At 50.0% G+C, this 24,663-nt stretch overlaps 1 protein-coding gene across 2 annotated transcripts in view; it reads right to left on the reverse strand.

The window, feature by feature from the left end:
* Nucleotides 1–933: 933 nt before the first annotated feature.
* Nucleotides 934–24,663, reverse strand: part of ANKLE2 (ankyrin repeat and LEM domain containing 2) — a 24,751-nt gene continuing 1,021 nt past the window's right edge. The window contains exons 1-13 of one of the 2 annotated variants that reach the window (XM_049620712.1): nucleotides 24,435–24,653; nucleotides 17,969–18,442; nucleotides 15,335–15,541; nucleotides 14,016–14,209; nucleotides 13,747–13,935; nucleotides 11,127–11,249; nucleotides 8,456–8,522; nucleotides 6,740–6,912; nucleotides 4,964–5,070; nucleotides 3,928–4,112; nucleotides 2,886–3,531; nucleotides 1,890–2,021; nucleotides 934–1,527 (exon numbers count right to left, since the gene is read on the reverse strand). In XM_049620712.1, the coding sequence (XP_049476669.1) occupies nucleotides 1,323–1,527; nucleotides 1,890–2,021; nucleotides 2,886–3,531; nucleotides 3,928–4,112; nucleotides 4,964–5,070; nucleotides 6,740–6,912; nucleotides 8,456–8,522; nucleotides 11,127–11,249; nucleotides 13,747–13,935; nucleotides 14,016–14,209; nucleotides 15,335–15,541; nucleotides 17,969–18,442; nucleotides 24,435–24,621 (2,889 nt within the window). In that variant the 5' untranslated portion in view covers nucleotides 24,622–24,653 and the 3' untranslated portion in view covers nucleotides 934–1,322. Of the gene's footprint in view, nucleotides 1,528–1,889; nucleotides 2,022–2,885; nucleotides 3,532–3,927; nucleotides 4,113–4,963; nucleotides 5,071–6,739; nucleotides 6,913–8,455; nucleotides 8,523–11,126; nucleotides 11,250–13,746; nucleotides 13,936–14,015; nucleotides 14,210–15,334; nucleotides 15,542–17,968; nucleotides 18,443–24,434; nucleotides 24,654–24,663 lie in introns of those variants that run through there. The other variant, XM_049620713.1, reaches the window with a different exon arrangement.

Consider the following 24,663-nt stretch of genomic DNA (forward strand, 5'->3'; position numbering starts at 1 on the left):
TGTATTTTTCTGTGTTTTATCTAGATTGTCACACCAGTGTTACACACTCTATGCAACAACCTTTAAAATTTTTAAATCTAAATCTAGATTCCAATATTCCTGACCTCTTATTAACACATGAAAGAAATAAACTTTTTTTAAACACAAGTTCCCAGAGTTTTCATAGAAAAAAAAAAAAAAAAAAACCTCAGGCCTACTGAGTATCTCTGTATATTCTCAAAAAAGCAAGTTTCAGGAAAATAAAAAATAATTTACAAAAGGCACTGAATTTAGCAAAAATTGGTAGAGCTTTGCATTTTGGATAACACTGGACATGCTCACAGAGCACCAGCAGCGTGTGAGCGGTCACGTACACCCGAGAAAGGTCGGCCCTCAACGTGGGGCCGTGGGTTGGGTGTCAGTCATGGCAGTGGTTCTAAGGTGGCCCCCACGCTCCAGGCAGACCCCCCAAGAGGTCACAGCCAAAGGGAAGCTGAAATAAATGCACTACGGTAACTGACCAGGACTCAGAGATAAACCTCTAGTTTCTGTACTAAAACACAACACTTTTACACAGGAAATCGGAAGGAAATGAATTCGAAAATATGCAATACATTTGAAAACCAGAGAACAACTTAAAGATCATTTTATTGGTATCACTCTGGCAACTAAACAAAGTAACTGCAGGTGCAGGTTTCTTAGGTCTGCTGCTGGCCTGTCCAGTGCTACGGACGGTTCCTAGGACTCCTACAGACTAGAGGATTTATTCCCAGAGAAAACCTAGTTTAATGTTTGTAATGACCCAAATTTGAAACATTGCTGCAAGTCTAAGACCTATTTAAGGTTCGTCTACTGCCGGACAGCCATCTTTATCAACTGGCCTAATCCACTGGGATCCACTGGCAAAACAAAGATTTTTCTATCATGAACTAGAAAGTCCAAGACTCCTTCCCAGAAAAAGAAGACGACACAAAATTCATCTGTTCTAAGAACGGAACTGAAGCGAATGAAGCTATTCGAGGGGCGCCACCGCCGATCTGGCCGCCCAACTCTGGCACCCACAACCTGCCGTCCTCCTGGGACGGTGAGCTCGAGTCTGCGTCGGTACAAGTGACAATTCTCAGAAAATCTGTATCCGAGTTTGCTTTCATCAAGTTCTCCCAAAACACCAGAGAAGGAAATTTTATACAAAAAAATGTGCATTTTCTAAAATTCTTTTAACTCTCAAAATGAGAATAAATTAATCAGAATATATTCTTTTTGGTAGAATTTTAGCAATAAACACGTTACCCTTCTGTCTTTACAAACACAGAATAAAAGACGCCCAGCAGCTGGCACCAGCCCTACAAGGCCGTGAGCTGGGCCAGGCGCGCCATCCTGCGGAGGCGGCCCCCGCCTGCGGGGCTATAGCGCCCAGGGCTGCCCAGGCCCGGGGAGTGGGGTGTGGGGCCGGGCTTCCCGGGGCTTCTCCCTGGGCTGCAGCTGTGGGGGCCGCCAAGATCCGGCTGCCGACACTCCAGCCTCCCTTTCAGCGCGGGGCTCGGCCAACTGAGGAAACCAAGAAAGGTCTGTCAGCATGGATGGTGACGTGGGCCCCGCGCCCCAACCCTGCGAGGCCTGTGGATTCACAGCACACAAGCTCTTCCACACGAGTCCCGTGTGGCCCTGAACAAGAGCTCCGGCTGCTTCCAACCTCTGCCCCGACCTTGTTGGCAGCACCCGGTCCCCTTTCTCCCTAACTGCAGACCCCTTGTCTGTGCAGGCAGCCACGTGTCAGCGTGGCCGACCCATCTGCCAGTGTCCCAGATAAGCCACTGCGTGCACACACGCGACTCAGAACCAGACCGTTCCGGAAGGCGGCCACCAACAGCCCCCATATAAGAGACCGGGGACCCTGCAGGCCCACTGACCTCTGTCTGTCTGAGGGGGAGAAGCATAGGACGGCGCTCTTCCACCTGTGGACAGCCGGGTACCGCTGTGGGTCCACATCCGTACCCTCCAGAGCGGCCAACACATCCCGATCCAGTTTGGACGGCTCCTCTCTGCCAGGCAGAAAAAAAGGAAAGAAAAAACAAAAATACCCATAGTTAGAAACACAGACTTCCAACACCATGATGTTCTGAACTCGAGGGCTGGGCACAGGAACAGAGCAGCAGGACGGAAGCACGGGCAGCTGGTCCGTTGCTGCCACTGCAGGGCTCGGCTGTCAGAGCTGCGGTGAGGGCTGTGGAGGACAAAAGCCACAGTGGCAGAGAGGACACACCATCCCACCGAAAATGCAATTCTGAGCATTGCCACCTCCGAAGGTCACCAACCAGAAGGCCGAGACTCCCCGGGATGCAGCACCGAGCTCTCAGCGCAGCTTCCCCAGAAGTACAGCAAGACGGGAGGCTGAGCTGGAAAGGAAAACGTGCTCCCACGTCCACCCCCGCAGCCTCCCACGTGCTCCCACGTCTACCCTCACGGCCTCCCACCATGTTCCCACATCCACCCCATGGCCTCTGACGTCCACGCCACCCCCATGACCCCCCGTGTGCTCCAACGTCCACCCTCGCAGCCTCCCACGTGCTCCTACGTCTATCCCCACGGCCTCCTACCATGTTCCCATGTCCACTCCCACGACTTCCCACGTCCACCCCCGTAGCCTCCCACGTGCTCCCACGTCTACCCTCATGGCCTCCCACCATGTTCCCACATCCACCCCACAGCCTCCCACGTCCACCCCCATCCCCATGAACTCCCACATGGTCCCACGTCTACCCTCACCGCCTCCCGCCATGTTCCCACATCCACCCCCACCCCCATGACCTCCCATGTGCTCCCACGTCTACCCCCACGGCCTCCTGCCATGTTCCGTTCCCAGGTCTACTCCCACAGCCTCCCACACGCACACAACCCACTCATACCCAAAAAGGAAGAGCCTCTGGATGGGTTCCTTCCTAGCTGGGACCCCTGAGGGCTCTGGGGATGGGGAACTGTAGCTCTGCTGTGCCTCGTGCCCAGGAGCGTCGGGACCCAGGAGTATCTTAGCAATTCTGGCGGATATTTCATTTTCTGTCCTCATTTGCTCATTTGTAAGAGCATCGGCAGCAGACGGCTCTAACAAGTCCCTCTCCACTGCATCCGTTCTTGTTGTCGGGCTCCGTCTGTCTGCAGTTTTCATATTTTTATTTGGGGTCTTAGAAAAGTTACTTCCTAGATCTTGCAAATTTAGTTTATCAAACTCAACAGTCAGGCCCGGCACCGGTGAGAGAAGGGCTTCCTCCCCACGCGGGGCTTCTGGCCGCCTCCTCCCCAGAGTCTGGCCTCCGCTTAGGGGGCTACAAAATCCATTCTTGCTGCTGTGGGCACTGGTCAGGGTGGAGGCTTCTATGAGTTCGGTCTCCTGCTCCAAGGGAAGGATGTCACACTCCAAGTCCCCAAAAGTGCCAAGTGTGGGCCGGGTGTTGTTCCGAGCTGTGTTCTGCCGATTTTTAATCTCCTCCAAGCTCAATTCGTCATCTTCGTCCAGAAACGCCCTCACGGAGATGGAATTGCTGCACTTCCGGCGGCCTGCAAGGGAGAGGAGCAGTTGTGCAGAGGCGCGGGCGACGCACTCTGTGACACGTCAGGCAGCGCGGCTGCAAATCCCTGGGACCAGCCAGAAACCAGCCTCTTGCCGAGGCCGCCTCCTCAGCCCCTGACAGGTGTGAGTTCCCTGGGAAAGGCCAAACAGAAAGCACAGCCTCCAGGCCCAGCACCCTGCCCTCAAAAGCAGGAAAAGGAGAAGGAAGTCAAGGGTAGGCACATGCGGTCAGGACGGTGGCTGGCACCTCCCATGACTCGCCAGGACATAAGGGGCAGGCGGAGCAGCAGGCGTCTGCCCGTTCACGTGGACGTGCTTCCTGGTCCGCGGCCACTGGACAGGGTCCGCGTCCTGAGAACCTACATGTGCCTGCGCGTCCTTACCAGAGACAGAGGCGTCCTGACGGCTGGCTTCATTTTCTCCCGACTCTTGGGCGTCGTTGCGCACTTCCCGGGGAGCGAGATATTCTTCTAGTTTTTGCAGACCCTCCTGGGAAGACAAGTCAACAAAGCAGCCCAGAAAGTCCCAGTACTCGACCCAGGGATACCCCAGCTCATGAGCCAGCTCCCTGCAGGAAGAGATACCATCCATCAGTTAGAAAACCAGTCGGAAAAAACGCTCACAGAACCAACTATACAGAAAAGAGCCACTTTGTGCTAAAGTGTGCAAGTAATGCCTGTACTTCTGGTTATGATTTTTACTTTATCCTAAATATGGGGCTAAGACAGCAGTTTTTATTTTCTAAAGCAGGCCAGGACTGAGAGCGGTTTCACTCACGAACTGTTACACTGAATGCATTAAAGTCACGGCAAGGAGGCCTCGACCACCCCACTCACACCACAAACGACTCTGGTTTTGGCTGAGCACATAAATAAACGTTTGGAAGTTCTTTTGAGGTTCAAGTTGTCAACCTGAAACTAGGCACGTTATATGTGTGTGTGTACGTACAGACGCGCACACACACACACACATATACATACATATACATACAGGGAGGCGGGGGGGCACATATTTTGAGAAAAGGCTCTGAAACAACTCAGTGTAGCCTTATTTGATGACGCTGTATTCAGCATCTTGATGGTGGGAAAAATGCTTTTCTGGGACTTTTTACTAGTAGTTTCAAGCCACACCTTCTTCTTGTGTTTTATTTCCTCCTTTACTGCCAAGAGGGCACCCTCTGTATGACACGTCACACAAAACACTGTGAACCCAGGCACGCTACCCATCAATCCTGCCGGGAGAGTGGCTGCCACGGCGGGATCACACCTCAGTAAAGAGGCTTTATGTCCCCCTAGTGAACGCTTCCCAGGAATGACATTTTGAAGGCGGCTGTTAACTGGTTTCAACACAGACACACGCAGCGGACGAAAGGACACTGCTACTCAGCTCCGTGTCGCTTCATACTGCGCTGGCAAGTACCTTCCCACTCTCTCTACGCCTCTTTCTGGGTCCGTCTTCCTGACACTGTGAAAGAAGCCCGCTTTCTCTCGAGGTGGGGTCTTCCAGAGCCTGCGGAAGTCTTCTGCCTGAGGAGAAACCGGATGGGGCGGTGCTCACCCAAGTCACAGGTGAACGAACGGAACCATCGAGCACCTCCCAGCGCCCCTCCTCCCTCCCCCTCTGGTCTGGCAGCCGGACGGCCTCAGGGCGGCGCTCACACAGAGGCAAGGCTCCGTGGGGGCGTGGTCCTGCTTCCTTCCAGGGGCCCAGGCTGGGCTGGGAGGGTGGGAGCTTCCCGCGGGGACCCCGAGGCCAACACTGGAGAGCTGCCACCCTCAAGCCACTTTCCCATCACATAAGAGTAAATGCATGTTTATGTTTTCAGGTCACTCTTAACCAGAGTCTTCTTTTACACAAATGAATCTAATCTTAACTAATAACACCTGTTTTTGGAGACACTTCTATAACTGCACATAACTATTTAAAATTATTATTATTTTTGGAGCGCCTGGGTGGCTCAGTTAAGCATCCAACTCTTGGTTTTGGCTCAGCTCATGATCTCATGGCTCCTGGGTTTGAGCCCCACGTCGGGCTCTGCACTGACAGTGTGGAGCCTGCTTGGGATTGTCTCTCCCTCTCTCTCTATTCCTCCCCTGCTCACGTGCACTTTCTCCCTCAAAAGAAATAGACTTTAAAAAATAAATGAAATGATTTATCTTTACATTTCGTTCAGATGGTAGGTCTCATGTCAAGTGATTTTTGTTTTTTTTTCAGATTTGATTTTTAAGTAGGGGCATGTGGGTGGTTCAGTCTATTAACCTGACTTCAGCTCAGGTCACAATCTCGAGTTTCATGGGTTCAAGCCCTGCACTGGGCTTTGTGCTGACAGCTTAGAGTCTGGAGCCTGCTTCGGATTCTGTGTCTCCCTCTCTCTCAAAAATAAACATTAAAAAAAAAAAAAGATTTTATTTTTAAGTAATCTCCACACTCAACGTTGCCAATGTTGGGCTTGAACTCATAACCCTGAGATCAAGAGTCTCACGCTCCACCCATCAAGACAGCCAGGTGCCTATTTAAAAAAAAAAAAAAAAAAAAAAATTAAGTTTATTTATTTATTTTGAGCGAGAACAAGCAAGGGAGGAACAGAGAGAGAGGAAGAGAGACAGAATCCCAAGCAGGCTCTGCACTCCCGGCAAGGAGCCCAATGTGGGGCTTGAATTCACAACTCTGAGATCAAGACCTAAGCTGAGATCAAGAAGAGGTGGACGCTTAACCGACCAAGCCAGCCAGGCGCCCCTTTAAAATTATTTTTAACGAGAGGAAAATGACACACAGTGTATGAAATACCTCGGCCCAGAAGGTGAACTGCACAGTTTGCAAATGCAAGTTTCCTAGTGACAATACAAATCCAGGAATATGGGAATAGACAGCCAGGCTAGACCAGCATGTACTGTGAGAAGGGCCACTGACACGGACCGGAGCACCAGGTGATGACAGCATGGAGGGTCAGCCCAGGTAAACTTCGCTTCTCTCACGTATGGGCTCACCACTGCATCCGCTCTGGCTAGCGAGTGAGGAACAGGGTTAAGACACGTTCTGGTTTCTCCAGCAGATGTTCTCAAGCCTTGTCACCAACTGACTACGATTCCGTAAGTCCTGGTCTCAACACCAAACACAAAAGCAAGAGCTGGAACACCCGGCACTTCTGGTGGGGATGGCCAGGAGCTGGTTCCAGAAGCTTCCACAGCAGCTCACCTTGGATGGGCTGAGGGGCCCTGCAAAGGCTCGCAGGGTCAGAACAGGGTCTCTGGGGCCGCCTCCACCATGGCTGATGTGAGAGGTCTCGGTCATCTGGTCTGAAGACCACAACTCCCCGATCACCGGAGACGACGTGTCCTCAGCTCTCAGGAGTGGCACGTAGTAGTGGCCTGGGAGGAGGAGACACCGGCTAAAGGCATCTGCTTGGGCAGGTCCTCACCTCAATGCCGTGTCAGGCAGCCTCAGAAACACCAGGGTTTTGCAAGCTGTTCAGTGATAAAAAGGCTGCAAAAACTCTAAAAGGTGCAAAAGCTCTGGAGCCAAAAGACCTGGGGAAGCGGCCAGTTTTTGCCAGACTCAATCAGCCACACGTTATTCCTCTGCCAGGAAAATAAGGGGAAGGAAGGAAGGGCAGCAGCAGACTTCCTCACCCCCAGGTACTAAAAGGACTGGGCCTGTGTGAACAACATTAGCATAATGGGAATCTGAGAATTGTTAAAAAGAGAAAGTTCGATTTTAACTCTCTTTTTTAATAATTTTTTTTTAAGTTTATTTATTTTTGAGAGAGAAACATGCAAGTGGGGGAGGGGCAGAGAGAGAAAGGGAGACACAGAATCCGAAGCAGGCTCCAGGCTCTGAGCTGTCAGCACAGAGTCCGATGCGGGGCTCGAACCCACGAACCACAAGATCATGACCTGAGCTGAAGTCGAACACTCAACTGACTGAGCCACCCAGGCGCCCCTACGATACAATCTTCTATCATCAAACACACAACTCCGAACAGACCCGGCATCATGTGACACTCTCATGTGAAATGCGGAAAGAACGATGGTGGACTGTGATGATGTCACCTGGGACGGTGTAGCAGGAAGGGGTCCAGACGCCACGTACAGAAGGATAGCTGTGGCTGTGGTGTGCCAATAAAGCTTTATCTGCAAAGGAGGTGGCAGGCCAGGCAGGCATCTGCTGACCTTTGCTTTAAACGGATCTAACAGAAACTAAGAGAGAAGGAAAGACGGGAAATGGGGCCACCAGACTTCCAGCTGAAAACGAAAGGAAAGGCACCTGTGCCTCCACCTTCAGAACACACTGGAAACAGCCCAGAGGAAGCCGCCGGCAACAACCCCTTTCTGAAACCGGCCATCTTCACGCTTCTAAAGCTCTCCGCCATAAAAGGCAGGCCCAGAAGGCGGGGAAGAGCCCCCACAGCCCTGATCAGGAAGGGCTGCCCCCATGGCTCACGCAAATTCAAGCATCAGCCTAGAACGCCGAGGGCTGGGCCAGGGCGGGAGCGGGGCTGCCTCTGGGAGCCCGGTGAGGACAGCCCTAGCTGTAGCTACAGGAGCGGCAGGGCCGGGTGTAGCAGGCGGCACAGGAAAGGGCTGATGGGGAGTCACTGACACCCCAGACCCAAGTGCTCCAGGAAGGGCCCCTCCCACTCTCTGCTCTGCCAACTTGCAGGCCGTGCCCAGGTAGCAGGGACCAGAGAGGGTCCTGCTGCACGAGACACGGGCAGGGATGACGGGGTGAAGCCACGAGCAATAGTCAAAGGACAGACAACCCACGTCTCTCGGAAAAGCTCAGGCTTCAAAGGAGGGATGACAGGACAACAAGATGGCATTGAGCTGGGGGTTCAGGAAGCAGAAGACGACCCTCAGGCTGTCACCTGAGAGAGGATCCACTCCCACGACGCCAGGCCAGGGTCCCCCTTACCCTTTAAGCACTCTCTGATCCGCTCCTTCAGCTCCACAGACTTATTTTTGCTTCTTTCACAAATGACCTATTTTAAAAAGACACAGTATGTGAACACTTTAAATCTTAATTTGTCACATTTTATCATTAAAATAATTTTATAAAAGCAAGTTTTAAGGTTAACAAAAAAAGGATAGTGTCCTAATGGTAAATATTTCATCAAACTCACAACCAAAAAACCCGTGTTGAACAGTACAATTTTCTCCCAAAACGTTCTATAAAAGCTAAAGGGGTCAGGACAAGAAAAACAAACCCTGGGAGTGAACCGATTTTCTTTCTTCGTGTTACCCTACACTTTCTAGTTTTCCTCAAGGAAAGGCATGTTCAGTTAGGCAAACGCAGGCAGAGACACTTGTAATTTTTAGTTCTATGAGCTCCAATGCCTGGGGGCCTGTTTGTTGCTCTTGTTTGGATGGGTTAAAACAGAGTTCCTATTTAACGAGAATACGGTGTTTTATTCTTGCTACTCTAAAATCAACTTTCTTCCTTAAAGAATTGCAGGATGTTTCAAGAACATTTTTACTAGAAATAATAAAAAACCACAATAACCTTAAAATAAGGAAGGAACTACAAAATTACCATCTCCTGCCAGCTTGTGAAAAAAACAAACTCTACTCTGTAAGTAGTGCAACTATTTTTTCAAATGTGTAACTGATTGTGAGGAAAGGCAAATGTTTTTTGTTTTTTTTTTTTTACTGTTTATTTTTTATTCTCGAGACAGAGCATGAACAGGGGAGGGGCAGAGAGAGCGGGAGACACAGAATCCAAAGCAGGCTCCAGGCTCCGAGCTGTCAGCACAGAGCCCGACGCGGGACTCGAACCCACGAACTGTGAGATCGTGACCTGAGCCAAGGTCGGATGCCCAACCGACTGAGCCACCCAGGCGCCCCGAAAGGCAAATGCTTTAAAGAATACCAGTTACTGGGGCACCTGAGTGGCTCAGTCCATGAAGTGTCCAACTTCGGGTCAGGTCACGATCTCACGGTTCGTGGGTTCAAGTCCCGCATCGGGCTCTGTGCTGACAGCTCAGAGCCTGGAGCCTGCTTGATATTCTGTGTCTCCCTCTCTCTCTGCCCCTCCCACACTCATGTTCTGTCTCTGTCTTTCTCTTTCTCAAAAATAAACAAGCATTGGGGCGCCTGGGTGGCGCAGTCGGTTAAGCGTCCGACTTCAGCCAGGTCACGATCTCGCGGTCCGTGAGTTCGAGCCCCGCGTCGGGCTCTGGGCTGATGGCTCGGAGCCTGGAGCCTGTTTCCGATTCTGTGTCTCCCTCTCTCTCTGCCCCTCCCCCGTTCATGCTCTGTCTCTCTCTGTCCCAAAAATAAATTTAAAAAAATAAATAAATAAATAAACAAGCATTAAAAATTTTTTTTTTAATTTAAAAAGAATAGCAGTTACCAAAGACCATCTTATATTGAATAAATATACATACCTATGCACACAAACAGTTGAGTCAGACATACATGTGAAAAATAATAGTAATTTTCTGAGTTACAGAATGAAAAATTTTTTCTTTACATGTATTGTAGTTTCTATAGAAAATGGGCACTATCTTCGTAACCATAGCAACTACACAGGTGGCATTTGCTACCAGATTAAGATCCTTGCAGATTCCATCTCAAGGGCTGGCTGACCCAGGTCAGCTTGCCAACAGCTCCGATGCACAGTACAAATCACCCTTCTTTCAGTTTCCGTCAGGTCCACCTCCCTCCCCACCTCACTTCTGCCCTCTCTAAGGCACATTTTGCTCAACGGCCAGTATCAATCCTAACAAGGCTTGTATAGGTCAGGTGAGAATATCTGGGAGGGGCTTAGGACAGCGGCTGGTACATCATGAGCTAAACACGTCAGCTTTCAGTACCATCGTCCTCATCACTGCCATCACCCACCTCACCACCATCATCACTGTCATCACCATTGCCAGCACCACTAGCACCATCATCCCCGGCCTTATCGTCATCACCGCCACCATCTCCCTCGTCGTCATCACCACCATCACCACCATCATCATCATCACTGTCATCCCCATCTCCATTATCACCATCACCACCAGCACCAACATCACCATCATCCCCACCATCCCCACCATTTCCCTCATTATCACCACCTCTCCACTGTCATCCTCACCACCTTCTCATTACCATCAGCAACATCATCATCACCCAAACGACCAACACCGTCACCTCCTCTGTTCTCCAGTTCCCTGGTCAACTGAGGTACGCACAGAGGAAACTTGATTAAAGCCAGGAGCTAGGCCTGTTACTCAGTAATCGTGGTTCTAAGATGTGCCTGTGACGCAAACATGTTCAAACAGTTACTGTGACTTCACAGTGACTCTAACTTTGTGTATTTTCATATCTAGTACTATGTAGTAACAGCAATTTAGTAGATACTTACAGACGCATCTGGATGGTTCAGTTGGTTAAGTGTCCGACTCTTGCTTTCGGCTCGGGTCACGATCTCACAGTTTGTGAGATGGAAGCCCACATCGGGCTCTGGGCAGACAGTGCGGAACCTGCTTGGGATTCCCTCACTCTCTGACCCTCCCCCACTCATGTGCATGTGCACACACATGCAGATGCTCTCTCAAAAACGTAAATAAATAAACTTAAAACCAAAAATAAATACTTACATCTTCAGGAGTTTTATCATATTTATTCCTTGGGTTTTTTACAATCAAAGGGTGTGAAGAAAGCACATTGACCACGTCTGCATTCCCAAACTTACAAGCAAAATGCAATGGTGTGTCATAGCCCTGTGAGAGGTGCAGAGGAAGACTATTTATTTATGTTTGTCTCATAAAGTTGCTTTAAGATAAAAATAGGTATTTAGCAGAACAAAAAACGCTCAAAAACAAAAGACCATAGAAAGACATTGTTTTTATAACTGAGAAATAATTGTCGTGTTAACACTTACCCTCACTTGAAGCCAGAGCTTGAGGCCAGCCCAGCACCCCACTGAACAGGTGCCCAGGCCCAGACGGAGCTGACAAGTGAGCTGGGGCATAACTACCGCTCAGTAAACTGCATCTTTAACAATTCAGGGCCCAGTACAAAGTCCTATGATCAATGCTCAAAAGGTGAGGTACACAGATGGATGCAATACCCAGAATAAAACAAAGTCTGTGAACCTGGTCTGCCCTCAACCCTCTCTCGCGGCCAACACCACAGTAAATGAGACTCTCTGCTCCTGACCTCAGGATGCTTCCCAACGCTCCCCGGATACTTTCCACTGAGGCCTACAGATCAGCGGGCCTTCGACTAACAGCGTCCCTGAGCCCAAGAGCTGTGGAGCCCGCCTCAACCGGGCACCCTCACTTGCAACGGCCACAGGCTCAAATGCAGCACATCCGAAACAGAACCCACTCCCATCGACCAGGGCCAGCAACTCAATGCCACGGTCCACCTGTGACTACCAAGGATGGCACGTGCCAGCTCGCAAGTCCCCCACGTGCCGGCCTCCCCTTAGCCTCTTGCACAGGCTTCCGAGACTCCTCGTGGGCCTTGCCGCTTGCACTCGCACTCACACCGCCACCTTGTGCATCCCCCAGAGGTGATCCAAGTGATCCCGTGGGAACAAATATCCTCCAGGAGGCACCCACTCCCTGTTCCACACCCTCCAGGACCACCTCACCATCATCCCACACGACTTCCCACACGAACCCGGAGAGGTCTGGGTGTCTGCCCGTAGCAGTGCTGACCGCACCCTGCCCGCTCGTCCAGGTTGGCAAGCTGCCTCAGCCAAGGGCAGCCACGCTGCTCTATGCGTGTCTGAGGCCACGATGACACAGAAAGAACGAGCAGACTCGTGTTCCAGTATAGCTTCGTTTACCAAAACAGGCCGGCCTTTCCTAGATCTGCTCTGGTGCATTCTCTGTATTAGCACTTTCTCAATTCATGCTGTCTTGGGGACACTCCTGCTCTGGGCCCGAGATCCATTCATAGCCTGACCTCCTGTGCCAGGCCCGCAGAGGCGGGGGGACACCGATCGCGGCACAGCAGGGGTGAGTGTTTCCACTCAGCACCTAACAGCCCGCGTCCTTCTGGCCACCCCGCTCCCTGGCACCACAGAACATCCGTCTCTAACCTGTTCCGAGCTCTGCAAACGTGACTCCCGCCTCTGCCCGCATTCCTGCCGGGAACCGCTTCTCCTGCCCAGACAGCAGGCTCTGGGTGCTTCTCACCGACACTGGGCTCTGCCAAGCCAGGTACTTGTGTCTAATACTTTGATTCCTACTCTTAGTGAGTTCTGCTCAAAGATAGCCTATAACATCTAATTTCAAGAATTTATTAAGTGTTCCTTCTGGATGTACAATGCATATCTTCTGTAAATACTGTATTTTCTGTAGGGCACACGCTTCTCTGTTTTACCTTTCAAGTCACACTTCCTGATTGTAATAACCAAGTCAGGAATCCTTCCTTATTGAGTCTAAAGCACAGAACTCTGTGCTCCTTCTGTCTTCTTTTACAATTAGTAATGCTTCCATATGTATAATCATCGCTTTCTCCCATACCTCCTTCTAGAATTGTGCCAGATTGGCCAAATGTGTCTTCACTCCCTCTTTTCTCTCTTGTTAATTTAAAGGTTACCCTTGCTCTGCGACCGTGGTTTGATGTGTCCCATTCAGTATGTGTCATGAAATAGTGAGTCATGACACCTTCAGCATGCTTGTCATTCCCTCTCCTAACAACCACAACTTTCCCAACTCCTGGGCTTGCTCAGGGCTCACAAGTCTTGGCTGTAAGCTATCACTGGGTTCTGCTTTACAGAACTATGTAAAATTCTTCTGTTTTAACAATTCTTACATAAGCCTTATGCACCATTAAAAACCAAACCTTTGAGATTTTTACCTCCACAGGAAAGATTCCTCATATTAGGTGGGGGAAAAAAAAAAACCACACAGAACCCTCGAATAAAAGGCACCACAACCTCTTACTTTCTTTTCTCTCTAGGTTTTGGCGTTGGCTCAGCCTCTCATCAAAGCCCAGCTCAGGTCTCCCCGGACAAAGGCCAGGAGGGACGTGTTCCTGCAGCAACTCTGGCCACAGGTGAGACCCACGTACACCCCGCCTGGGGCGGCAGATCTCCTATGTGTGAACAGATCCCGTCCCCACCCCTAACTCGAAGGCAGCTGAGCACAATGAACGCACGTCTCCTGTCCCACCCTCCATGTGCATGGCGATGCGGGGAAATGCACACGGGGACACCAAGCTTGCTGCCAGGCTGACATGACCCCTCCTAGGAGCACTCACCACTTTGTCAGGCGTGTTTAGGTACAGGTCGACGATGTAATAGATGCGCTGCTGCAGCATGTTCTGGTCATCATCCGGGTACATGAGTCGCATAAACTCGGGGTTTTCCAGAGTCTCTAGGGTCAGCTGGCAGATAGAAGCCTGATTCTCTTTGGCAGCAACATGCATAACATTGTACCGACATCCTTCCTGAAAGAAGACTGTAGGTGTGAGCTTCATTTCTGCCAAGCACAGTCTTCCGAGGCTAACGGTGCTAGAAGCAGGCTTACCTGCACAATGGTGGGATTGTCCCCCGAACCAATCAGATACCGGGGGTTACTCCAGGTGAGATCGGAAAAGGTGTCGTCTTCTCCCTTCTCCACAGCCTTTCGAAGTTTGGCAGTGAGATCTTGAGTACGGGGGGTTTTGTAACTGTTGGCTCGCTCTTTGTTTACAGTTTCAGACTCAGGTGGGTACAAACCATCTGTCATCAAGAGAAAGGATTTAAGAATGTTTAACTTCACCAACATTTTCTCATCACCCACTGTGTGCTACGCTGGGGCCGCAGAAATCGCCCCCACACAAGCTCATCACCACCTAGTTGGGAGTGCGCTAGCCAACAGCGGGGCACAAACGTGCCGCCACAGCAGGAGTCCAAGTGCAAAAGGGCCTGAGCGGCCTGCAGCTAGAAAAGGCTGCGAGGAGGGTGAGGGCACACCACCGCACGCACACAGGAACCTCCACGCGCACGGAGCACGCCCACGAACGCACAGTGAGCCAAGACTATTTGTCGTTTTAATTACAACACCCGAGAATGTCTGAAAACAATCTGAGTACTTTCACCGACTGCAAAGAGGGAAACCTCTAAGTATTAGAAATCATTGTGGCTTCGTCTACGAAGCACCTGTGTGAGCAGAGGAAGGAAGCAGAGGAAAACAGGCTGGCGGAGCTTTCGACTGAAGGCTGTATGTCCATAAGGAGAGGGTGCCTTCCCCGGGAGCCCCAGCCAGCCCGGGAAGCAGGACAGCTGCGGGCTCCAGGAGGGGGCAAGGCGGAGCGTGGGCCACGGTCAGAGGCTGCTGGGGTTCTGCACAAGGCCTACCGAAAAGGCCTCTCACGAGACCCCTGTTCAGAGCTGGAGCAGGTGTGGTGGGATTCCGGGCTGCAGGGCTCCCCCCGCAGGCCAGCTCCAGGTCCGCAGGACTACGTGTGCCAAAGCAGGCACCACCGTCCTAGAAGTAGGTGTGGCTGCAGGCGGGAAGGAGACAGGTCCCAGCGTCTAAAAAAGCCCCAAGATCCCATGGCAGCAGGCAGAGAGGGAGACAGAGGCAGCAGAAGGGAAGGGCCAACAGTGGCCTTGTCAGGTTCAGGGCCCACTCAGTGCCCCGCTGCCTCTACCCTCGGGGCCCCTAGTCCTTCCCAGACCAGGTGACCGGCCCACTCTCCTTCGGCTACTCCGTGGCCTAGGCCTCAGCTCTCTACTTCCTGGCAAACTGGACTTCTCTCAAAGGAGGAGAAAACCAGTCACAACACATCAGGAAAGAGGGCCCAGAAACCGCCAGGGGTAACCCTGGCAGCAGTACCAGAAGCTGACTGCTATATAACTCACCTTTCAGCCCACCACTGCTCATGAGTGGTGCTGTTTTCACAGGAGAAAGTGCTGAAGAGGCTTTGCTGGGAGAAGGGAAATAATCACAAAGTCCTCTAGCAAATTTCTCAGCATCTTCTCTACTTGAAAAAGCTTTAAATCGAGATCCTTTGATCATTCTGACAGCTTGCAGTGCTTCCTTTTTATCTTCATAAACATGAATCCTTTCTGTGTAGGAAAAGTAACAGGGAAATCACAGAGAAGTAACTGGCTCACACCCGAAGGCCCCGAGTTTCATAATAACCATTACCAGCTGTCTGATTTCTTTCACATTAGTATTTCAGATTTGTTTCTTAAAGGTTTTATTTTTAAGTAATCTCTACACCTAACGTGGGGCCTGAACTCACGACCCCAAGATCAAGAGTTGCACACTCCTCCAATTGAGCCAGCCAGGTGCCCCAGTATTTCAGGTTTTTAATCTTAAAGCCATTTTTAAAAAACGTTGACTTCTTTTTGAGAGACACAGAGACGCATACATGCACAGGGGAGGGGCAGAGAGAGAGACAGAGGATCTGAAGGGGGTCCTGTGCCGACAGCTGTCAGCACAGAGCCCGATGTGGGGCTTGAGCTCACAAACCGTGAAATCATGACCTGAGCCAAGTCATTCTTGAGAAAAAGGGCCTTAGCTAGTCAAAACAACACAGTTAATAAGACTGATCATATGCGTGGACGTGAATGTAAATAATGTGTATGCTATACACGTGTAACTTTACTGTATCTAAGGATACGATTTCATACTGAAAAAGAAAACTCCTGGGTTAATGTTATAAATAAAAATAACAAAAAAAGCAAGTTAAAAATTATGACTATTGCAAGAGAATTTTAAACATAATTTTGGGTGGGGAATGCCTTTCTAAGTGTACCAAGAAACCCAGAATACATAAAGGAAAAGTTCCTATTACATAAGAATATCAAAGTTCTGTAGGCGAACTATCACAATCAAGCTTGCTTGAAACTCTCAAAAATACATAAAATACAAATGGGAAGAAAAAAAAATTTTTTAATGGGGAGAAAAAAATTTTAACCAATATAAGAGAAGAATAGTAATGTCTATTGCCCAGTAAAAACGGTCAGTAGATATGACCAACAGATTCATACAATTAATAATAAATTAAAACCATATAAAAAGTAACTGACCTACAAGACAGAGATTTCCCTTATTCAAAAGATAAAAAGGAAAGTTCAATAACATGGGAGTTTGGCTGACAGAACGGAAACGAGACTTCCCTTTTTACAGATATAAAACCTTGCGTTCAATACTGTAGACAGACTGGAAAAGTTACTCTCAAACACAGTGAGTACTAACAGCTTCTGGGGGGCAGTGGCTTTCAAAGGAAAATGCACACCTTTTGGGGTGTCTGGGTGGCTCAGTTAGTTGGTCGAGCATCCGACTCTTGACTCTGGCTCAGGTCATGATCTCATGGTTCCTAGGTGGCTCAGTCAGTCAAGCGTCTGACTTTGGCTCAGGTCATGAACTCAAGGTTCGTGAGTTGGCCCACAGTGGCCTGTCGGCCGTCAGCAGAGCCCACTTCACATCCTCTCCCCCCCCCCTCTCTGCCCCTCCCCTGCTCGCGCGTGCTCTCTCAAAATAAACATTCAGTTCTACTCATGGTACATAATGTGTCTAATCTCCTATTTTGGGGTGCCACCACAAATGATATCACAATAGTGATAGTCTGGATTTCTGACATTCTAATCGATATCAGGCTTTCATTAATTCTTTCCAATGCTACCTACTCTAGTCTTGTTTAAAATTGCAATTCTTGGGGCGCCTGGGTGGCTCAGTCGGTTCAGCGTCCGACTTCAGCTCAGGTCATGATCTCGCGGTCTGTGAGTTCAAGCCCCGTGTCAGGCTCTGTGCTGACAGCTCAGAGCCTGGAGCCTGTTTCAGATTCTATGTCTCCCTCTCTCTCTGACCCTCCCCTGTTCATGCTCTGTCTCTGTCAAAAATAAATAAACGTTAAAAAAAAAAATTAAGGGGCGCCTGGGTGGCTCGGTCAGTTAAGCGTCCGACTTCGGCTCAGGTCATGATCTCACGGTCCGTGGGTTCGAGCCCTGCGTCAGGCTCTATGCTGACAGCTCAGAGCCTGGAGCCTGTTTCAGATTCTGTGTCTCCCTCTCTCTGTGACCCTCCCCCGTTCATGCTCTGTCTCTCTCTGTCTCAAAAATAAATAAACGTTAAAAAAAAAATTAAAAAAAAAAAAATTAAAAAAAAATAAAATAAAATTGCAATTCTTTCATGTTGAAAATTACTTATAGCTGCATTAGCCATTTACATTGACGTAAAAGGGGTTCAGCTTATATTGAATAAAAAAAAAGGAGGGAGAAGATTAATCAAGAAATGGTAGCCAGCCAAAAACTACTTGCAAGTGAAGCATGTCTCACAGAATCCAACTTTCTTTATAAAAATTCACATGTCACATGTGGATTTACAAATAATTCAGCAGAATTCTATACAAAAATGCTGACGATGGTTCATTCGGGGCAATGCCATTATGGGGCCTAATTCTTCTCTGTAGTTTGTGATTTTCAAAATCACCTTCCCCTGCTGTCCATCCACCCCATGTGAGAAACACCAGGTGCCTGTCACATTACCATTTCTTGCAGGGATGTCCTCGTACGCCGGGCATACCCCATAGTACAGAGGCGGCCCTGCAGAGGCCGTCACCATGGCTTTGTGACCGCTGACCCCAGTGGCAGCACTGAAGGACAGAGAGCAGGTCTTAGACATCACGACATCTTCCTCTGGAGGATTCAAGCCCACGCTGTAACCAAAATCTCTGTCCTCAGACAAGCCAACCTGCTCAGGTTGGCTCCCTACAGCCGAATTCCAATTTCTCTGTGCGTCCTGGCTTATGGTTGTGGCTCCTGACATGTCGTGGCCAGGAGGCTGTGAAGGCAGTGTTCTTCCATGCTCCAGTAGAGCCTGAGCCAATTTTTTCTCAAAAATGAACCTTGTGGTTGATGTAATGGGTCCACATTTCAATCCAGCTTTCACAATTTCTTCTCTAAGGTCATCTGGATTCAGGAGTTTCAATCGAGCCAAGATAGCGTCCATTGTCATCTCACCTAGGCCAAGACAAGAATTAATCTGATGGTGAGAAGTACATTGTTTTCTTTTTTTTTCTTTTTTTTTTTTTTCTACATTTATTTATTTTTGAGACAGAGAGAGACAGAGCATGAACAGGGGAGGGTCAGAGAGAGAGGGAGACACAGAATCTGAAACAGGCTCCAGGATCTGAGCTGTCAGCACAGAGCCCGACGCGGGGCTCGAACTCACGGACCGTGAGCCAAAGTCGGACGCTTAACCGACTGAGCCACCCAGGCGCCCCTGGGTGTCGGACGCTTTGACCTGAGCCAAAGTCGGACGCTTAACCGACTGAGCCACCCAGGCGCCCCTACATTGTTTTCTTATGAGCAACAAAACAAAAAACACAAGTGGCAAAAATGCTGGCTTCAGTTTCATTTCAAGCCAGTGTTTGTCCATATTTTTGGTAGTCTATGAGCCTCCTATGAGAGCTTTCTGAAAGTGTTTCCCAATTGATCATAATCTAACCAAATTTAGATAAGCAATTTCTGGTTTATTTGGATAAGAATCTTAGAACCTGATACTATTACGTGACACAATCACACTAACTTTCTAAGTAGGTACTCACACTGGGGGAACAGGCACATCATTTGGTGCTACTTAGAGTGTAATCTAGAACAAACCCAAGGAGGGCATGTGAACAATATCCGTCAAAAATACAACTCTAGAGATGCATCCTACAGATACATGTGTACTTCATTCCATAAGTAAAGGAAAATATACAAAGATTTAACCAGAGGAGCCACAGAGATGGCTCTGGCAGTCACTTTGCTAATATTAAGTAGTTAATGTTTAAGGTTTTGGGGGGGCTTTCCATGTGCCTGGCTCCGGTGTAAGCGCACTACACAAAGTATTTAACCAGCATGATTTCTCTGTGTGGCAGGTCTCACCACTGTTCACCCCACTTTACAGATGAAGAACCTGGATCACAGAGACGCTCAGTCACTTGTTCGAGTGACACAGCCACTCAGCGAGTGCATCTGAATTGGAGCAGGAGCTCTAATCCACACCTTCAGAGAAAGAGCAGGTCGCAGGTTTAAGTGTGGTCAGCAAGAATCGGGGCGAAAGAAGAAATATTGGGGTACAGACTAGCGTCGTAATGGGGCTGGAAACAAGCACTTAGGTGAGAAAAACTGGAGGCGTGAAGGACGGATGGATCAGAGGCCATGGGGAGGGGTGTGTGGGCCTGCAGGCAGCCTAGGATGACACTCAGACTTCTGGTCCAGGTGCCTATGAGTGACCTGACCCAAGGCCGAGAATACTAGAACTAGAAGAGGTGGAGACTTACGCACTGAGCATCAAAAACATCTTAATGCCTACCGATCAGGTGTTTCGATTTAGAAGTTCAGACTGGGAAAAATTGGTTGTGGGAGTCACAAGCACACAGATGCTGGCTCTAATGCCAATAATAAACCAGGAATAACAAGGAACAAACACAAAGACAGTGAGCCTAAAGTGGAACCTGACAGTAAAAAGAGAGAAACCCCTAGAGGAGATGAAGAGAAATGCACACACTGATACAAAATGAAACCAAGGAGTAGAGGGTTTTAGGACGTGTTTACAAATGAAGTGATGGGACATCCAGGATTGACTTGAAAACACTCTAGCAGGGGGACCCATGGGGGGGGGGGGCACCGTCGGCTAAGCATCCAATCTTGACCTTGGCTCAGGTCATGATCTCACAGTTTGTAAGTTCAGGCCCTGCATCAAACTCTGATGGTGTGGAGCCTGCTTGAGATTCTGTCTCACCCTCTCTCTGCCCCTTCCCTGCTTGTGCACCTGCTCGCTCTCTCTCTCTCAGAATAAATCAATAAAAAATACATAAAAATTAAAAAATAAATTATTCTAGCAGGAGAGCAAAGGAGGGAGGCAGTGAGAGATAAAAAAGATTCACAAAATATTAATACCCATTGTAGCTGGATGATAGCTATCAGCAAAGAGTTCTTATATTACCCCATCTTTTCTGTGAATTTCTTTTTTAAAAAACTTTTAATGCCGGGGCACCTGGGTGGCTCAGCTGGTTGAGCATCCGACTTCAGCTCAGGTCATGACCTCACAACTCGTGGGTTCAAGCCCCGTGTCGGGCTCTGTGCTGACAGCTTGGAGCATGCTTCGGATGCTCTCTCTCTCAAAAATAAATAAACGTTAAATTGTTGTTGTTTTTTTTTTAACTTTTAATACCATCTCTCCCCACCCAACTCCAAGATTTCAAGACTGGCTATTACTTATTGGCAAAGGGGATACTGGCCTTTTAAACAATGAGTGTACCGCACAGAACCCCAAACCTGCCACAGAACTTCAAGGGGAGGGCCTACTGACCACTCCACCTTGGGGGGTACCCCGATGATTCCCTACAAACCTCGATATAAGAGCAACAGAGGTGGCTCAATGATGGGAAGCTGATGTGAACGTCACAAAGTAGGTCAAAGTCACAGGCAAGGGGTTGGGATAACTGGGGCAGACGCTCCAAATAAACAGAGAGGCCACACCCATTCCTAGAAAAGTCCAGTCTTCATGCCATTCCTGTGTCTCTGCTCTAAAGCCACCCTTCTGATCTGGGCTAGTTTGTCCTTGCAACCAAGCAAGCCCTAAACAGAACAATTCTATCACATCACGGCACTAACTGTGTGACCTTGGACAAGTTATGTAAACTCTAAGCCTCAGTTTCCTCATCTATAAAATGGATATAATGACAGTTCTACCCCTCAGGCTACAGTAAGAGTGAGGTAAAAAATACATGTAAAGTCCGTGCTGCTAGGTTTGACACTGACAAATTATCCACAACTATCAGTTTTAGTTATTAGGTTACACAGGCTTATTATTTTGTAGCACATATAATATGTTAGAAAGTCAATCTGAATATAAACAAAACCACTGCTTTAATACACTGTTTAATACACACTGTAATACAGTATACGAATACCTGCTCACCTGTACCAAATAAAGAATAAAGCAGAAACTCCCAGTAGGAGTGGAGTATGGAAACTGGACAGGAAGAATGGACAGAGGGCCAGCACAGGGGAGAAAAACATCTCTGAACGTCACTCTTATGTTCTGACTTTTGGAAACATGTTTTTGGGGGGTGCCTGGGGAGGCTCAGTAGGTTGAGTGTCCGACTTGGGCTCAGGTCATGATCTCACAGTTCATGAGTTTGAGCCCCGTGTCGGGCTCTGTGTTGATGCTCAGAGCCTGGAGCCTGCTTTGGATTCTGTGTCTCCCTCTGTCTCTGCCCCTCCCCTGCTTGTGCTCTGTCTCTCTCTGTCTTTCAAAAATGAATAAATGTTAAAAAAAAAAAAAAAGAAAAAGAATAAAAGAAACACATTTGTGATTCACATACTAAAAAATAAGTAAATAAGCGAAAAGATGGAGAAAGACCTTCCAAGTGGACAACAGAAGTGCAAGGAGTGGTGGTGAACGAACCCAGTGACTGTACATTCGACAGGTCCACGATCCTGAAGCTGCTTTACACCAGCCTGAGGGGTCAGCAAGCACCTGGATACACCATGGCTAAGGAGAGTCCAGTTCCTCACTGACAGAAGGGAGTCACAAGCAAGGAGGCTAGAAATGGGGTCAGCAAACATCCATAAAGGGCCACAGACTAAGGGTGAGACTTGTGAGCGAGAAGGTCTCTCGAACACTCAAGAACAGCTACAGATCCAGCAAGACTGAAAAACCAGGTGGGGGCTGGATTTGGCTGGCAAGATGCGGTCTGCCGACCCTCGCGCTGGAATCCAAAGTATCGGCCAAACCCTGACTGACAGAGAGACAGAGATGACGGTACGGGAAACCCAGTCAGGTCTGCGAGCTGAGTGAACACTCCCAGGCTGTCCTACTCCTAGTGATTATGTAAGCTACTAACATCAGGGAATCTAAACGAATGGCATAGATTTAACTTTTTATTTTGAAAAAAACTATAAACACAAACAATAGTATGGGAAGTTCCTGGGGACCCATCGCTGGTGACAGTGCCGCACCCAAATCAGGGAAGTGACACCGGCTAAGCCTCACCAGTGTCAGACTCTGCTCTTCTTTGTACGTGCTTCCAGCACCACCCATCACGTGGATAAAGTCATGATCACAGAACTGTCCCCCCCCCCCCCAATCTCCTCCGCTGTCCCCAGACCCTGGCAACCACTAATTTGTTCTCTTCCACCGTAATCTTTCAAGAACATTCTGATAAATGGAATCACACCCTCTAAACCTCCTTGGCTTTTTTCAATCAGCACGATACTCCTGAGACACACCACCACCTCCTTCCTTCTCACTGCTGAGCAGCATTTCGTGGTGTGAACATGCCAGTCTTATTACCCTTTTGTCCCTCGAGAAACATTTGGGCTTTTTCCAGTTCTTGGAAACTACAAGTAGTTACAAGCATTCACACACGGGTTTTTGTGTAAAAATGTTTTCATGTCTCTAGGATAAATGCCCAAAAATACAGTGCACAGTTACGTTTTTGAGAAACTGCCAAATTGATTTCAGAGTGGCTGCCCCTGTAACATTTCCACCAGCAGTAAATGAGAGACCCAGTTTCTCAGCATTTCCACCAGCAGCTTGCGGTACTGGCTACTTTCATTTTAGTCATTTTAACAGGTGCAGTATCTCATTGGAGGTTTAATCTGTGTTTCACCACTGGCTGGCGACGTTGAGCATCTTTTCGCACATACGTTTGCTTCATACTAATTTTGTAATTTTTTATAAGTCTAAAAAATGACTTCAGGGACACCTGGGTGGCTCAGTCGGCTGAGCGTCCAACTGTTGATTTTGGCTCAGGTCATGATCTAACGGGTTGCTGGGATCCAGCCCCGTGTCGGGCTCTGCATGGACAGTATGGAGCCTGCTTGGGATTCTCTCTCCCCCTCTCTCTGCCCTTCCCCTGCTCGTGAGAGAATACAAGTACCTCTCTCTCTCTCAAAAACAAATAAATAATCTTAAAAAAAAAAGGGGGGGGGGCGCTCCCAACCCTGACCTCGTGGCCCCACACACCATTTAGCTTCAGCACGCAGGCGGTGTGCAGTCTCGGCGTCGAGCGGCTACTTGGCAGAGGGCTGGCGGTGTGACCGGACAAATCAGCGTGCTATTTTCTCAACATACCGGCTAAAACTCTCTCCAGGAGGCGAGGAAAGGGAAGCAACCCAAGGACGGAGGGGAAGCGGACCGGGTGTCAGCAGGCCTACAATCCCAGCCGGCCCCAGCCTCCCAGCCGGCCCCAGCCTCCCAGCCGCGTGCTCTCAACCACCGGCGGGCCTTCCTGGGGCCTGTCTGCTCAGCTGCAGGGCCAGGACACCAGAAGTAAGCCATCCGTACGGACCCTGACGGTTAGCCCCGAGATCCGGAGGCTCGGTCATTGACTTTGCTTTCTGCTAATTAAACGCCATCCTCCTATCAGAGTACTTAAGGAACGACCGCTGATTCTCCAAAAAGAAACCCGACTTTCTGGCGAGAGGGTGAACTCAGTATGAAGAAGCAGGGTCCCTAACGCCTGCAGGCGCACACGGTCTGGGAAGCCCACCGCTGTGGCACGGCAGAGCGAGGCCGCGAGGGAGAGGACCACAGCCCGCAGGGCCTGGAGAAGAACTCGGCCAAACGAAGGAGCCAAGCGGATGAAGACTGCCCGGAGACAGGGGCGCCACTCCCGCGGCTCCCCGCTTCCCTATCGCGTGCGCGTGAAGCCTCCGGGACTTACTCCGGGCCTTCGCCCAAAACACCAGACTCGGGCCCGCCAGGGGAGGGGGCAGAGTCCTGCCCCAGGACAGAGTTGAGGCCCTGGGAGGGGTGGGGACCCGGGCCGGGCGGAGGGAGAGGACCCAGGCCTGGGAGTGGAGGGGACCCAGGCCGGGCGAGGGGAGGGGACCCGGGCCACGGGAGGGGACCCAGGCCACCAAGCTGAGGGGACCCGGGCCGGGCGAGGGGAGGGGACCCAGGCCAGCGAGCGGGGCGCGGGGAGGGGGGGCGGCGCTCGGGCCCAGGCCTCACCTGGGTCTAGGGCCGAGCTCGTGGCCGCGCCGGGCGGCGGGGCTGGAGGCCCGCTCCGGCCCAGGCCCTGCGGCCGCTTATCCAGCCGCCGCACCAGCCAGCGCACCGCGATCAGCAGCACGGACGCCCCCAGCAGCTCCCAGACCAGCGCCGCCCACTCAGCCGCCGCCAGCCGCGTCCACAGCATCGCCGCCGCCCGGCCGCCGCCGCCGCCCGGTCGCCGCCGCCG

The sequence above is a fragment of the Panthera uncia genome (genome assembly GCF_023721935.1).
Source record: "Panthera uncia isolate 11264 chromosome D3 unlocalized genomic scaffold, Puncia_PCG_1.0 HiC_scaffold_9, whole genome shotgun sequence".
NCBI classification, from domain to species: domain Eukaryota; kingdom Metazoa; phylum Chordata; class Mammalia; order Carnivora; family Felidae; genus Panthera; species Panthera uncia.